Raw genomic sequence first — 14,970 nt, 5'->3', positions numbered from 1 at the left:
GCAGAAGGGCTAAGACCCCTGCTGTTGACTTTTAAGTGACTCTCCATCTAGACTGAACTTGCTTGGGTTGGGCCCATGAGGATTTTCCTCAAAAGACTCCCTACTTCTTCGCAACATTCCTGGCCTGCAGCTCTGGCCCACCTGGCTCCTCTCAGGTCTGGGCCTGGGCACTGGCCTGCCTGTACCTCCTTCAGAAGACCAAGCAGAGGGAAAAAAATATACACCCCCTAGAAGTCACCAACAAGAGCTGTTTCTTTTCCAAACAATTTTATTGAAATGTGCCAAGATTACACGGGCAGCACAAATGTATGAACGGGGGAAAAAAAATCACATGTACAGTAATTTTTAAAAAGTGAAGGTTAATCTTGGGAGATACCAGTTCCCCTCCCCCTCCCCTCCAGACTTCCAGCATTTCCATTATGGTTAAGCTCAACTAACCTAGCATTAAAAAAAAAGAATACAAGAACTTCTGCAAAAAAAAAAAAAAAAAAACCCAAACAAAAACGGCAAAAAGGAAAAATGTTCTCCTGCTCAGATGGGACTCTTCCTGGGCACCTAATTAGGAGGCATGCTGAACAGTGGAGAAACACAACTTCAGGGTGTAAGGGTATGGCCCATCTGCAAAGAAGGGGGAGAGAAAATAGGTTTAGCTTGCGCTCTACCTGGCAGCTCCCCCACCCGCATCCCATATTCCACACATCTCCCATTTTCTCCAGCTCAACTGCAGGCTCTAACTGGTCTCTGCCAGATGCGAGACTTAACAATGAACCAAATGCACAAAGCATTTCTCCTTCCCTTCCTTTATCTTCGTGGAGAATCCCATTGCTAGCCCTCTGCCTGAGTACTGCCTGAGCCAACCTCTCCGGCTGACACTGCTCTGCTAGGGGTATTACTGGCAGCTTCTGACGCTGAGAGAATGCCAGCTCCCTGGAAGACCCGCCTGAGCAACTCCCAAGCTAGTGGAGTGGGTGGCAGCAAACAACAGGCTGGCCCTCCTATGGGGACCATCAGGTAGCTCTCCTGGCGACCAGGTCCCGCCTGCCTGCCTGCCTGCCGGCCTGTGTCAGAAACAGAGAGGGACTGTCTGAGGCCCTGTCTCAATGGCAGGACGGGCCTGCTCTGGCCCAAAGCCAGTCAGCCATGAGGCCAGCAGGGAGATGACTGCAGGACATGCAGATACTCACTTGGGTTTTTCATCTGGTAATGGTTCAGGAAGCCCAGCGTCTCCAGGGCATCGCTCTTGGATTCCCACTCCAGCAGCCCAGAGGAGCTGCGTTCACCTGGTTAGAACGCGAGGGGAGACAAAGGTTTCAGCTGACTGCAGCAGGAAGCCGCCAGTCGCCTGTCTACAGACCAGGAACCTGGGAGGAAGGCGGGGGCACTTTACTCACTTTTGCCTGAGAACACTTTCACAGAGGAGGGCCGCTTCACTCCCAGCTCATCACAGATCTGCAAAGGAGACACCAGACTCAAAGACGCAGGCAGCACCGCATGGCAACTGTACCCCACATGACTGAGTGCTTGGAGTGTTCTGGAGAAAAGGGTTTCTAACTTCTACACAAGACAGGTCTGAAAATTCCACTCTCAATGTTGCCAAGGACTGGGAAGGACTTTGTACACTTCCCCCTTCAGCAGCTGTTGGAGTGCATTGATCCTAAGTAAATGTTTACTGAACAGCAAACTCTCAGGCCAGAGCAAGATCCAATGTCCAACTCAGCCAGTCAGCCCTCATCTCCGCTACCCCCCACAGGTGCCCTAGTTCCCCTCTGACCTCACCTTCTGATGTTATCTAGGCACCCTGGGGCCCTGACAACGTGGCTGTTTTGAGACTGGGCTCTGATCCCTGCTGTTGGCAGAAACCTGTAAGCAGGATCCTAGTCTGTCCTGGTCCCTGCTGTGCTTCCAGCACTAAACTCAAGGCCTAGCAGAGCAGGAGCTCAGGAAATATCTGCTGAAAGAGCAAATTAAATAAATGACCTGCTCAGATGGCTGTGCTGAGGGACCAACTCCTTGAGAGCCTCCGTGGCACCCACCTCAAAGAAGTTCTCCTCAGTCACTTCCAAGGGGGCGTTGAAGAAATGCAGCACATTGCTGGGGTGCTGGATGCGGTTCTTTGCTGCCTGCTCCGGGGTGGAGAATCGATTGTTCCTTGAGCCGCTGAAGTCTTTGTAACTGCAGGACCCGTCCTCTAGCCCGTATGACTGACCAGGCATGATGGCTGGTTGCTTGGAAACACTGTTGCAGGAACAAAAGGAGAGCCCTTCGTCAAGACCCAGAAATTGTACCCCATGCCCCGCACTCTGGCCCTGGGCCCGTCAGAAAGCCCTGGGAGCCTCGGGAGCATTGCTCAACAGCTGAGGCCAGGCCAACCCACTTTCTCACTGTTTCAGAGAACACCAGGAACACCCCACACACCCACCCCTGTCCGTCTCCTTGTTCCTCTGCTGGGCTGTGCCTGGAGCGGGCCCCACTCCCTTTCCCTCCAGCCTGGGAGACTAGGGTACCTACCAAACATTCAGCTTCTGCCCGAACATGAAGTTGTTGTTGAGGTGGGTGATGGCTCGGTCCACAGCATAGCCATCAGCCATTTCTACCATGGCGGCCCCTGGCTTGCTTTTCATGAATTTCACCTTGGGGGAAAGAAAAAAACAGCTGCAGTTAGCACTTGCCCTGCTTCCAGGGGCCCTTCTTTCACCCTTATCAGTTAGAAGGAACTAGCCCTACTCTGGACCTCGCCCTCCCTTTCCCCATCTGTGAACAGGAGGCCAAGAGGGTGGAGGAGCACCCTGGCCCCCAGAAAGTGCTGAACAGAAGGTGGGCAGCAGAGCCTAGGCAAGGCCAGGACCCAAGAGTGGGCCAGTTAATAAAGCACAACAGCAAACGGTACATAGCCAGAAAACAGAAACAGCTGTTCCTGTCAACGTCGTTTGTTATACACACACACACTCATCTACACATATTGGATCATAATGTATTTCTCCACCATAACAGTATATAAAAATATTTAAGAACAGCGCAGTGCCAGCTCTGAAGCCAAGCCTCCTAGCTGAATCCTGTTTCCACATAAAAGTTATGTAAACCTCACTGAGTTAATCTACGTGCCTCCATTTGCCCTCCTATCTCGTTAAGGGTTATTACAGAAGTGTAACAAGTTACTACACCTCATTACTCTCACCAGCACCAGGTGTACAGGTAAGGAAGTTAAAGCGTCAGAACTACCATCACTACAGGCCAGGCCAAGAGCTTCCAATGCTAATGTTTCTGGGGCCCAGATAGGTCTGATATAAGGACAAACCACCTGGTCTCAGGGGACAGCCACCAGTCAGCCCCAACTGTCCCATAAGGAAAACAAGAAGGTTCAGTGTTAACGGATCATTTCAAGCTTCTGCAAGAAACCCTCGTGTGATGATTTCTAACTTCAATGTGTGAATTCTGATATAGTTTATAAGATTATATAATGATACAATTTAACTACTGTATGGTATCATCCTCGTTTTTTAACATTAGAAACGAAAAGCCGCCCACCGGTGACGACCACACAAAACCTGTCTGCAGCTGGTGGCCTGGCCTGAGTCAACTGCGCTTTGGGTCTGCCCGCTCCCAGCCAGGCTCCCCTGCCACTTTGCTGACTGCCAAGTCCTGAGGCTCAAGCCTCCCACAGGGGAAAACAGGCCTGCCAGGTTTACAAAGAAAGAAGCGGACCTAGCGGAAGCTCACCTTCTCCACATTGCCATATAAGCAGAAGACATTGAAGACTCGATCACAGTTCATCTTAGATTGATCCAAGCCATAGACCATGAGCACAGGGCTGTCGGCGTGGGGGCCATACTCGGGTGGTGGGGGAGGGGGTGGGGGATGCCCATACTGGGGGCCGTAGCGGCTGGGGCCCCTGCGGTGACCCCCCACAGGTGGGCCCATCCGTCTCCCTTCGTAGTGAGGTGGGGGGGGCCCGTAGCCCTCATCATGATAATGGCTGTGGTACCCACCGTGGGGCCCTCCTGGGGGGTGGGAAGGAAAGAGAGGGAGGACGGGTGAGAATTTGCGTGGCGGACGGCGGGCAGAGGCACATGAGCCACGGGAGTCCACGGAGGGGAACCCCCTGCCCTCACCATATTCTGCAGGGTGATCTCCCAGGAGTGGGGGCTGTCTCTGACGTTTGTTGGGGTTGCTGCCAGGATCACCTGCGGGCAGAAAAAACAGTTAGAGCCCAACTTGCAAAGGAGTCTCTCCCCTTCCTAACTAGAGGCTAGTCTCGAAATCCCTCAGCTCCCATGGGCCTTGCTGTAAACCCTCCCTCCTTACAGGAGGAACCTACTGGGGCCTCCCCTCCTTCCTTGAGTCTAATCCAGGGATGGGTATGAAACTCAAGCCTCCAGGCAGAGGCTTACTTTCTCACCCCTACCCACACCCAAGCGGCTGAGTTTCCTTTTTCTATAAAAGATAAGGCTAGGTTCTGGGCTATCGCCTGCCTGGCCCTAGTGGGAAGCCCAGCTCACAGGCCCTCCGAGGAACTTGCAGCTGCTACAGAAGTCTGGTATGTAATGAGGGCCAAGGATAGCCTTCTAAAATATAACTCCCAATGAAGGACTCGATTAAAAGCAGGAAAATATCCCAGGAAGGCAGACAGATAAAACTTGGCCCCCAAGGTTCCAAGAGCTCTAGGTCCCACCCTTCTCAACCCTCATCCCAGTCACCTTCCCGCCCAGGCCCATCCAACCCAAGAAAAGGGACCACAGGAGCCAACAAGCAGGGCAACATCAACAATCAGTTCAAATAAGCAATCATATACAAGGCATCAACATTCTCGGACCCAGACAATGGCGCAAATCCACCTCCTGTCCCCGGCTCAGTTCATGATCACTACCGTTAACTGAACGCTTGAGTGGCAGGCGTTGCTCTAAGTGCTTTACAGACATCACAGCTTGTAGAATTCCTCACAACAACCCTATGAGGTAGGTACTATTTCAGCCCCATTTTACAAATAAGAAAACTGAACAGTTGGTGGCTGAGCCAGGATTTGAACCCAGGTCTGGCTGACTCCAAAGCCAGAGCTCTTGAGGCCATTGCCCTTTCCTGCCACCCAGCCAGGGTTGTTTCCACAACCAATCATTACAAAGATGGAAAATGGCTACTTACAGAAGTACAGAGTACAATATCCATTTGTCACAAAAAACAAATCTGTATTTTCTCTTACCATTGGACGCTTCAACAGTGAGTTAGCACAGTTCTGAAAGATGGCGTCCCATCAAACATACACTGCGACCCTGCATCACATGGTTTTACAGTCATAAATACAAGTTACGGCACACATCCGCTATAATTTTTTTTTTTAAAGAATTGATTTAAAAGTCAATGCTTTGATTAAATCAAAATTGGCTCTCAGATGTTCTGTCCTCAGAAGATACCAGAAAGTGGCAAATAAAGGTGTATGAGGTGGGTAGTGTCCCTCCGTGTTGTCAGCTCCTCACATTTATGTGCTCAGTGCGGTGGTGCGGTGCTTCTGGCTGTGTAGCGCTCCGTGTACGTGTCTCCTGGTTATGGAGTGTGCCAGTGGCCCCACTATGCCCGCGCTTTTGGCCTTGGGAGCACGCCCGGTTACCCGCCAGCAGGTAACTGTGTGCCTCTGAGCTGTTTGGCTGTCTGGTTTTAGGTCTGTTTTGGTTTTTTGATTTTTTTTTTTTTTTTTGCTGTTGTGGTTTGGTTTTTTTTTTTTTGGTTTCTGATCTCCAGTTGGTGCAGATTATGTTGGCAGCCGGTGACTGCAGAAAAAATAAAAATATCAAAACAGAAAAGAAAAAAAGAAGGCCCTCCCCAAAACCAAAGAACTTAAAAAACAACAACAAAACAAAAACACCCATATGGCGAGGAATGGAGAGGATCCTATTGTCTTGGAGGCCCATGGAATCTACTTCAGTCTACGAAACGTTCTCCGAAAAGAGCACCGCTGGCTGGCTGGGAGAGCTCTGTTCTCTGTGTTTCCTACTTCTGTGTACATTCTCGGGTTCGAGTTTGCTTGGATTTTGACTTTTTAAAAAATGTTTAATAAAAAGCAGTGTCTGCTGCCATGTTGCGTCTCTTTCTCTTTGTCTCTGTCTGCCTCTGCCTCTGTGCTTGTAGCTGTTCCTTGGAGCGCGGTGTGGTGTTCTTGATGTAGTGAGCTCAAGTCTGCGGCTGTTTCTGGGGACGTGGTGGAGGCTGCATGTTCTGTTCTCTCCAAGAAGAGCTAGTGGTTTTCTACCCTGTGTGTTGGTGAGCAATGTGCAGAGGCAGAGCCGCTGAAGTATGGGTCCTGAGGGGTGGCGAAGCACCGCCCTCACTCCAGGTTACCTCAGCAGCCCATTTTTTGGCCCCCAGCCTTGGGGCAGCCAAAGCTGAGAGGCATCAAAACCAATGCACAGCCAGCCCCTGCCACTAGCCCCTGCTGGTCTGCACATCTTCTACTTATGTTCCTTGGAGAAGAAATGGTTGGTTGCCATGTTTCTGTTAGCAGTCATGTAATGCCATTGCCCGCTCTGGTACATTCATTCCATCACCAATTTGCCTCTGACCTCTGGAAAGGGCAGCCGAGCCCGCAGGGCCCTCTGTGCAAGCTGGGTCCTGGGGAGAGCCTAGCCCACCCTGCCCACTGCGTCCCAGCTGCAAGGGTGAGCAAGACAGGCCTGTCTAGGAACCGGGACCTCTGGCCTCCCGGGGCCTGTGAGATGGCAGCAACCAGCCTCCTCCCTCAGCCCGTGGCCTAGTCGGACGTATCAGACCAAGGCAAACACAGATGGACGGTCTTGCTGAGGGGGTGCCGCTGCTTTTCAAGGCAATCCTCCACCTCTCCCCTCCTATCAAAGGCAAGTCATGCTTGAAAGACCCTAGGAAGGGGGTTGTCCATTAGGGCCCTCTGCAGAGCTGTTGAGTCCCCTCTGCCAAGTGAGGTGAGCCGTGTCCGCCCTGCTCCAATCCAGTGTCTCACCTTCACGAGATCAACTTGCTCAAAGGCTTTGCTGCAAGAGCCCGGGAGCCCTCATCACCTCCCCAATCTGTTAACCCCACAATCAGACCCTCCACAGTAAAGAGCAAGGGGACCACTCCCTTGTAAGTGAGAATGGAGTCAGTGACCCTAACCAGACTCCTAGAAAAGAGGCAGCAGAATCCAGCTAGAAGCTGCTACTGGTTTATAGACCATCACCCTGCTCTATCCTCAGGAGGTCCTGCTCCGCACCCCATCCAACCCTCTGTCTTGCCTCTCCCCCATCAGCTACAACAAAGAGCCTCAAGGAGATAAGACCTACAGAGGCCCCTCAATCATGCTCACCCCCGCTGGGGTGTGCTTTTCCAGCGTCTGTTCCCCAAGGCCCTCCCGTGTCCACAGGGAGCCCAATGGCATTACATAACCCTGAACCCAGATCTATGAAATGCGCTAGTTGAATAACAACAAGGCAGGGTATGTTTAGCACAAAGTGGGCACCAGGATTACCTTGTCCACTGAGATTGGGATTTGTGTAATCCCAAGTATCCTGATCGTTCTTGAACACATTCAAGCGTGTAGGCTGCAGGGACAAGAAGATGACACTTGAAATCAGCCATGCCCCAGCTCACCTGGTCGCTAACAAGGGGCAGTCCCCACCCACGCCTACCTTTGCATACTCAATCTTCAGAGTGCAACAGCCAGAGTAGATGTCGGCCCCATTGAGTGAGGCCTTGGCCCGCTGGGCGCTCTGTACAGAGTCAAATGTAAATCAAGATAAGGAAAATCCTGTCATGGGAGATCTCTGAGAAAGATCTCCAACAGTCCCAGAAAAGAGACAAGGGTAAGGTGGCAGCCGAAAACTGTGATGCATGTGCGATCTGGGGTCAGTTACCTCCCCACAACCACTAACCACTGGCCAGTGCCTTTGTGCTCTGTACCCACCCCCACCCCAGCCTAGAGGTGCTGCTGGCAGCAACCACCCCTACCACTACCCCAGCCGTTCTCCTTCCCCCAATTCCTTAGGGCAGGGAGGTAACCAACCATGTTACCTCCCTGCCCTAAGCTCATCAGTGGCACACCCTGGGCCTGACTTCACCCCACCCACTACCCAGAATGCCCTATTAACTTCTTCCAATGCTCACATTCCTCTCCCCCTTGTCAGCTGCTCTTCAGTCCTCAGATCCACCTAGTTCTGCAACACTCAGTTCCTTCCCATCTTAGGGCCTTTGCACACAGTTTCCTCTAACTGGAATACCAACTCCTATCTCATGAGAACTGGGTAGCATTTCCTCACAGACATTCCAAGATTTCCTTTTAGATTTCTTTCGCCTTTGTATTCCACACCACCCTGGTCCTTTCTCTTCATCATACTTAAAGATCTGTACTTTCCCACCCTGCATCTGATGACTTGTTCAACAGCCATCTCCCCATCAGCCTCTGGCTGTGATGGCATCTAGCACGTGGCAGGCATTCAGTAGATACGTGCTGATTGAAAGAACCGACTCTTGCCAACCCAAGAGAGTCCCTAACCAAGGAACATCCAATTCCCAGCAAAGGATATTCCACCATAGCCTGGACGCCATTCTTCCGGAAAATGACAATTCTCTGGACAGGACCGCAAGGATTACAGATAGTGTAAAGAACATCCTGTAAAAACCCAAAGAAGCAAGATGAAGGGCCTCCGGCGAGTCAGTCTGGCTCAAAGGGGATGGGGAAGAAGGGAGAGGGCCTCACGGAAGCACACACCGTGGTAATGGAATAGATGGGATTCAGAATGGTAAAGAGAAGCACACTGTTGACGCTCCGGGAGTCATCTGAGTCCCCGGGGCGGGAGATCTTCTGGCTGGTAGAGTAGTTGACAAAAGCTGGGTGACCAGCAATGTAGATTTGGTTGTCGGCTGCATAGTTCACAGCGTTGCACGCCCCCAACACATCTTCAAACTCCACCAGCGCCTGTCTCTTTTTAGGCATTACCACCACATAGCTGTCAGAGAGAACACAGGTTTCAACCCTCTCAGAGGCATAAACAGAAGAACAAAGACAACGTCCTCCACGTTCCTGTGAACTGACTCTTCCATGGCCTCTGGACGCCTCCATACCCAGACGTGGTTTCCTGATCTAAAACACCCCTGCCACAAGCAGCACAACAGGCAAAAGAGGTATAGCTTAGTTATCACCTCTGCTGGGAAGCTCTCCTATGCCCTTCTCGCCTCAGCATCAGATGCCTCCCATTGAGTCCTGGTCTTCCCCTACCACAGGGCTAATCACTCCGGGTAGGCAACGGTCTGGACGGTGTCCAGGACACTTCCGTTTGCCACTATGCTCCCAACATCTAATATGTTCTAAACACTTAGCTGATATTTACTAAACGAAATAACCGACTAGAAACTACTAGAGAGAAGTGGAAAAAAATAATGAACTTGCTACAACCTGATCCAAAGTACAATAACCAACCCCAAGGGTAGAGGGGTCCCAGGACCTAGCCAAAGGAACCTGGACCAGAAAAGCCAAGTCACTACTTTCGACTAGAAACCAGTGATGCCCAAGAATGCCGAGAAGCTGGCTTCTCTGGAAACCCAACGCTTGGCCTCTGAGCCTGGTACCTGATGGGTCCAAACTCCTGCAAGGCCTCCACGAGGTCAGCTTCCACGACGCCATCAATCAGGCCCCTGATGTGAACAACTGGTGAGGCAGGAGTTTTATGCGGATCATCGTAATTCTCCTGGGGAAAGAAAGCAAAAACAAGACTTCATTTTCTGGTCTCTGTACTGTTGGAGACCCAGTCAGATGAAACAGTTGGGTGTCATCAAGGAAGGGTACATGAACAAATGAGGGGCAGTAATTCAAGCCAATCACCACCAAAAAATTCAGAAAATTTGTAGGCCAGCAGAGCTGAAGCCCTGAGTAGCTGGCCACCTGTCCACTGGCTCTTGCTGTAGCTTCGAAGAAAGGCAGAAAAGAGGACCAATTAAGCCCCAATCTCACATTCTTTCAAGGACCTGCCTGTCACTGGTTCTCTCAATCAAGGAAACATGGGGAAAAAAAGTGACTTGGAAGATGCAGGAAAGGCTCAGCAAACACTTGGCTACTGCAGTAGGAGTCAGGGCTTTCCCTTGGCAGTTGCCCCAGCTCCTCTACCCTTTCTCTGGTTGAGCAGGCTGCTACCACCCCACCTGGCCAAGCACTGCTGTTCCCCACCAGCCACCCCCAGGTCCAGTCAGGGGAAACCACCATGTGTCCCAGAAGCTGTGGCAGCCAGGCCAGCCTTGGCCCTTCTTAGCTTCCACTCACTCACCAGGCTACACCTGCTCTCTAAAAAATACTGACTAGCCCAAACTTAAGACAAAAATTGGAGGAGAAACGCCTTTCAGGAAGAAGAGAAACTCCAACTCGAGCACTAACAACCATGACTGCTCCCTTCCCAAGGGAATTATCTTTCCACCCACACAGAAGCCCCTGGGAATCAGCAAAACAGTAACTTTCTCTGCCACCTCTCCTGGGCTCTGGGCCCAACCTCCTGTCACAACCGGGCAGAAGCCCACGGAACAGAAGCCGAAGTAGGTTCTATTTCAGGAACGAACTACACAAGCCACAGGAGGTAGAGCCGCCGGGCTCGGCGGTGTGGAGTTCCACAGCCCTGAGTTCTCATCCCAGACTGCCCCTTGCTGACTACAACCTAATTCGCCTCAGCTTTCTTCACCGGCTTTTCTCTAAGTTGAAAAGCTTAAGCCCTACTTAAAAAAAAGTTTTATGAATTCAACTAGAATGAACTTAAAATGTGTGCAACAAAACCTGAAACAGTTTAAAGTTCTAGTGAACTATAACCGTGCACCACCACGAAACTACGGAAAACTCTGCAAGTACAACTTCCAGAACCTGGAGAGAGAGCCGGACAAAAACCTCCAACCTTCCCGTTTTCGACCGTCATAAAAGTATGCAAGTCCGTTCTAACTCTCAGGAATATTCTCAAACAGTTTATCTATCGAGGCGAATTCTCTGCTCAGGAGGTGACGAGGCCACCGCCCACCCGTTCCCGCTCTGGAGGCGCCCCCGCAACCGCCCACGAGGCTGGGCGGGAGAAATGCGCCTGCGCAGGAGGACCGCAGAAAATAATGGCAAAGGGGAAAAAAAGCCCGACCGCGTGTCCGGCCCCCACACGCCAGCCGCGCCGCGCCTGCGCGGTGCACCACCGGCAGCGCGAGCTGCCTTTTCCGGGCATCCCTCCTCCCCCATCTCAGAATGACGCGCACGCGCAAGCGCCTGTCCTCGCGCAAACCCCGCCGTTTGCCCAACGCCCGCCCCTCCCCCACCCAGTCAACGGCGCGAGGGCCTGAGCGCGTGCGCAAAAGACACCCCCCCCCCCCCCAATACATATCCACAAGGTGAAAATTTTCCCTCCTTTCCCGGCCACCCCCGGCGCTTTGGAATCTGGTCTCACCCCGCCGCCGCCGCCCGCCGCCCCGGCTCCTCCGCCGCCGCCACCACCGCCTCCGTGCTGGTCGCCGGCGTTGTCAGTCTTGAGCCGCTTAGGTGCCCGGCCGCCCTCACTGCCGCCGCCGTAGTAGCGGCCACCGCCGCCTCCGCCGCCCGCCGCCGCCATCTTCACCATCGCTCCCGCCCGCCGCCGCTGCTCGTCCGGTTGCTGCCTCTGCTCCAGACGCCGCCGCCGCTTCTCCGCCCGGGGCAGCAGCCTCCGCGACATGGCGGCTCAAAACCCGCCTCCCCCCGCCTCTCATTGGGGGAGGGACACGCCCGTCACCCACCGCCCCCACCCGATAGGGGGAGCCACTGGTCCCGCCGCGGGGGGAGGGGAAGGCGCCTCACGCCTCGTGCGTTTATTGGGTGCTGCCCACGCCGTTCTGCGGAAGGGTCCGCCCACGTTTGTCCGGGGCACTCCTTATAGGCGAGCGCTTTCTGCCAGTCATTTTGCTGAACCCGCCGCCTTAAAATAAACTCGAATTTAATAGGTCGAAATTCTGGCACTAAAGCTCCTAGGCCTGGCCTCCCTAGGAACACCGGATGGGCGCCTAAGTCTCCACCCCCTCCCTGAGAAGCTCCGCCTCCTTCCCACTCTCATTGGTTTACTGCCTAATACAACGAACCGAAAGCGCCTTCGTTCCCAGTCCGCCGACTACTTTCCCGCGCCATTCCGCATGGATAACAGGAAACCCCTCCCTTTTGCCTCTCTCCAGTGGTTAATGCGGGTCCCTATCTCCTGCATTTCCACCCGATTGGTCAATAGAGAGTGGACCGCGTCCCCTCAGTCGGTAGGACTAATGATGGCTTCTGATTGGGTGACAAAGGGGAGCAGCACCTTTGGCGCAGTCTAGTAGAGGACCGCGGGCGAGAACGGTTGCGCGAACGTGCTTTCGGCTACCCCCTCGGCCGGAGCTGCCGCCTAAGACAGCGAAGGCCAGGAAACCCGGCAGTTCTTTACCGAGTGCCTCCTGTGCCGGCAGTTCGAGTCCGCCAGGCGCTCCTTGGAAACTATGGGGCAGTTCTGCTCTGTCCTGTAGGCTCGCAATGAGTCGGAATTGACTCGACGGCACGGGTTTTTTTGTTTCTTCCCCTGTGTCCAGTGCCGGCAGGCTAGACCAGGACGGAAGTGCAGCTCCCAGGACAGTTTTGGCCCCATCGCCATACCCTATTCCTCTCCACTTCAGCTTTCACAATGCAGGAGGAATTTTTGTAACCCAAATTTGAATCTTTCCCTTAAAGCCATTCGCTGCTCCCGTCCGCTCTCGGACCCGGTCCGGTTCGCCGGCGTCATCTCACCGCTCCACTTCTAAATTCAGCCCCAGTAACTTTTCCGTTTGCGAGAGAGCACCATCTTTTGCGCACCTCTCGGTCTGTGCTTATGCAGGCCCTCACTGTCCCTTCTGAGAGCTACGGGACAATTCCTCCTGCCTGTGCGGAGCGGGGAGATCCTGCTGCCAAAGTGGTGTAAAGAGCTACGACCGCTGCTAACCAAAGGGTCGGCAGTTTGAATCCACTAGGCGCTCTTTGGAAACCCTACGGAGCAGTTCTACTCTGTCCTATAGGGTCGCTATGAGTCGGAACCGACTTAACGGCAACGGGCTTGGTTTCGGTTTTTGTGCGGTGCAGGCTCAGTCCACGGGTCCCCTCCTTGAATTCAAAAGCGTGCCTTGCCCCTAGCAGTGCAGATTCCCGGGCTTCCTCCGTAACCTCTGACCACCCTGTCCTTTGGTCCCACGTGACAGCCCTAACAGCATGGGCCTGTCTTTTCCCTCGGTCCGGAAGCCTCCTGGGGGCCAAGGAGCAGTGGTCCCCGCCTCGCCCTACCGAGCACCTCGCACAGCGCCTGGGACACTGCAAGCGCGCTGCCAGGGGGAGTCGTTCCTGGGGCCTACGGGTCTGTCCGGCCCTCCTTCCTCGGGGGCGAGATTCGGCCACCCAGGACTACCCTGCAGACGATGCCCTTCCTCGGTCACAAGGGCCCGACAAAACGAACAGCCGCAACGGGGAGGGCAACTCCAGCTCCCGGTGCGGGGCGGCGGGCGGAGAAAGGCGGCCGACTTGGCCGCTGGGGGGACACCGTACTTAGCAAGTCAGCCTGGAGCCCTGGGGAATGCGGGGGACGATCTGGAGCCTCTTCCCCCGGGGGAAGGGGGTTCCCGAGACAGGGGCCCTCGTGGGGCCGGTGGCACTAACAAGGCGCGACAGCGGCGGGCCTTCCGCCTTAGGGGGCGACGAAAGTCACGGAGGCTGACGGGGACCCAAGCCAGCTCCTGGCCACCCCGGGAACTCGGCCGACCGGGGCTCCGCGCCCGCGGGGGCGGCGCGACGTCGTGCCCACGTGACCCGTGCGAGGGGCGTTAGGCGCGGCCGGGCCCACTCTAAGGCGGGGTCGCCAGGCCCTACGTCAGAGGAATGCGGTGGGGGGAGGGGAAGGGGCCCTCCTCTCCCCGCCCCCGCGCCCGGCCCGGACGCCCCTCGCGGCGGCGGCGCGGCCGGGCGGACGGAGCGCGGCGACCCGGCCCGGGGCTCCACGGCCCCGGGCTCCACGTCCCCGCCGCCCGCGCCCGGCGCCCTCGCGAGCGACCGGCCGGCAGCGCTCCTGCACCCCCGCGCGCCGCCCCGCCCCCACCCCTTTCGCCCCGGCGGCGGCCGCGGGCCACGGCGGCGCCTCCCACGAAAGCCCCCGCACCCCTGCACGGCCCCTCGGCCCCAGCCCCTACCAGCTCGGCGGCGAGCCCGGCCGGCCGTCCCGGATCGAAAAGGGAGCAGACACTGGAAGTTTTGGGGGAGGGAGGGGCGGGCCTTAAAGGGACCGCGACCGCTTTTCCGTCCGGTGGGGGGGAAAGTGTGTGTGTTCGAGGGGGGCGCGGGTGGCGTGGGGGGAGACCGAGAGTTGCTCCGCTGTTGAATGGAGGAACACGGCTAGAAGGCTAGTGGGGAAAAGGGGCTCAAAACCCACCCTGTCCCCTCCTTGCAATTAGAACAACCGTGTCAGGTAGAAAGTTACGCTCTTGTTTAGGATTCACGCGATCATTTCTCTTGGGTAACCACGTGTTCTGTTGTTTGGGGCACATGTTGGGATGCACACTGTACATGCGCAGAAACGGGCTCGGGGCGCCAGAGACTGATCCAAGGTCCCACAGCTTGTTTAAGTGCTGTGCCAGGGTTTGTCTGACACCAAAGCCGACTCATGTCACCACTGCTCTGCAGCACCTGTTAATGATTACAAAAACCAAACCAAACCGGTTGCCGTCGAGTGGATTCCGACCCATAGCAACCCATTAAGACTGAGTAGAACTGCCCCATAGGGTATACAGAGAACTGCCGGGTGTTTTCCTTAGCAGCCGTAGCTCTTAGCCACATGGAACGGAGATTAAGACTATGGGCTGTGGAACCAGGCTGCCTGGGTTCAAATATGGAGGCTGCACTTAATAGCTCTTTGGCGTTGGGAACTTGATTTAGCCTTTCCTGAGCCTTTGTTGCCTCATCCAAAAGGGAGATGGTGATAGCACCTGTCTCAAAGCGTTGTCATG

The 14,970-nt window shown here is 54.7% G+C and overlaps 1 protein-coding gene across 3 annotated transcripts; it reads right to left on the bottom strand.

Moving 5' to 3' along the window:
- Positions 1-250: 250 nt before the first annotated feature.
- On the bottom strand, positions 251-14,244 carry HNRNPL (heterogeneous nuclear ribonucleoprotein L). Of its 3 annotated transcripts, XM_049901008.1 has the most exons (14): positions 14,158-14,196; positions 11,397-11,900; positions 9,562-9,680; positions 8,705-8,942; positions 8,520-8,605; positions 7,626-7,722; positions 7,466-7,538; positions 4,110-4,181; positions 3,718-3,998; positions 2,509-2,630; positions 2,034-2,235; positions 1,392-1,449; positions 1,185-1,280; positions 251-618 (listed from the first exon to the last, which is right to left on the bottom strand). In XM_049901008.1, the coding sequence occupies exons 2-14, from the start codon at positions 11,658-11,660 to the stop codon at positions 560-562; spliced, it is 1,767 nt and encodes a 588-aa protein (XP_049756965.1). In that variant the 5' UTR covers positions 11,661-11,900; positions 14,158-14,196; the 3' UTR covers positions 251-559. The 3 variants fall into 3 exon arrangements, with proteins under 3 accessions (XP_049756965.1, XP_049756966.1, XP_049756964.1); XM_049901009.1 differs by lacking the exon at positions 11,397-11,900 and having other exon boundaries at positions 14,158-14,244; XM_049901007.1 differs by having other exon boundaries at positions 3,718-4,181; positions 14,158-14,201.
- Positions 14,245-14,970: the final 726 nt, after the last annotated feature.

The sequence above is a fragment of the Elephas maximus genome, chromosome 11, assembly GCF_024166365.1.
Source record: "Elephas maximus indicus isolate mEleMax1 chromosome 11, mEleMax1 primary haplotype, whole genome shotgun sequence".
Taxonomy (NCBI): domain Eukaryota; kingdom Metazoa; phylum Chordata; class Mammalia; order Proboscidea; family Elephantidae; genus Elephas; species Elephas maximus.
Note: the sequence above shows the minus strand (reverse complement) of the source record. Positions and strands in the feature narration are given on the sequence as shown.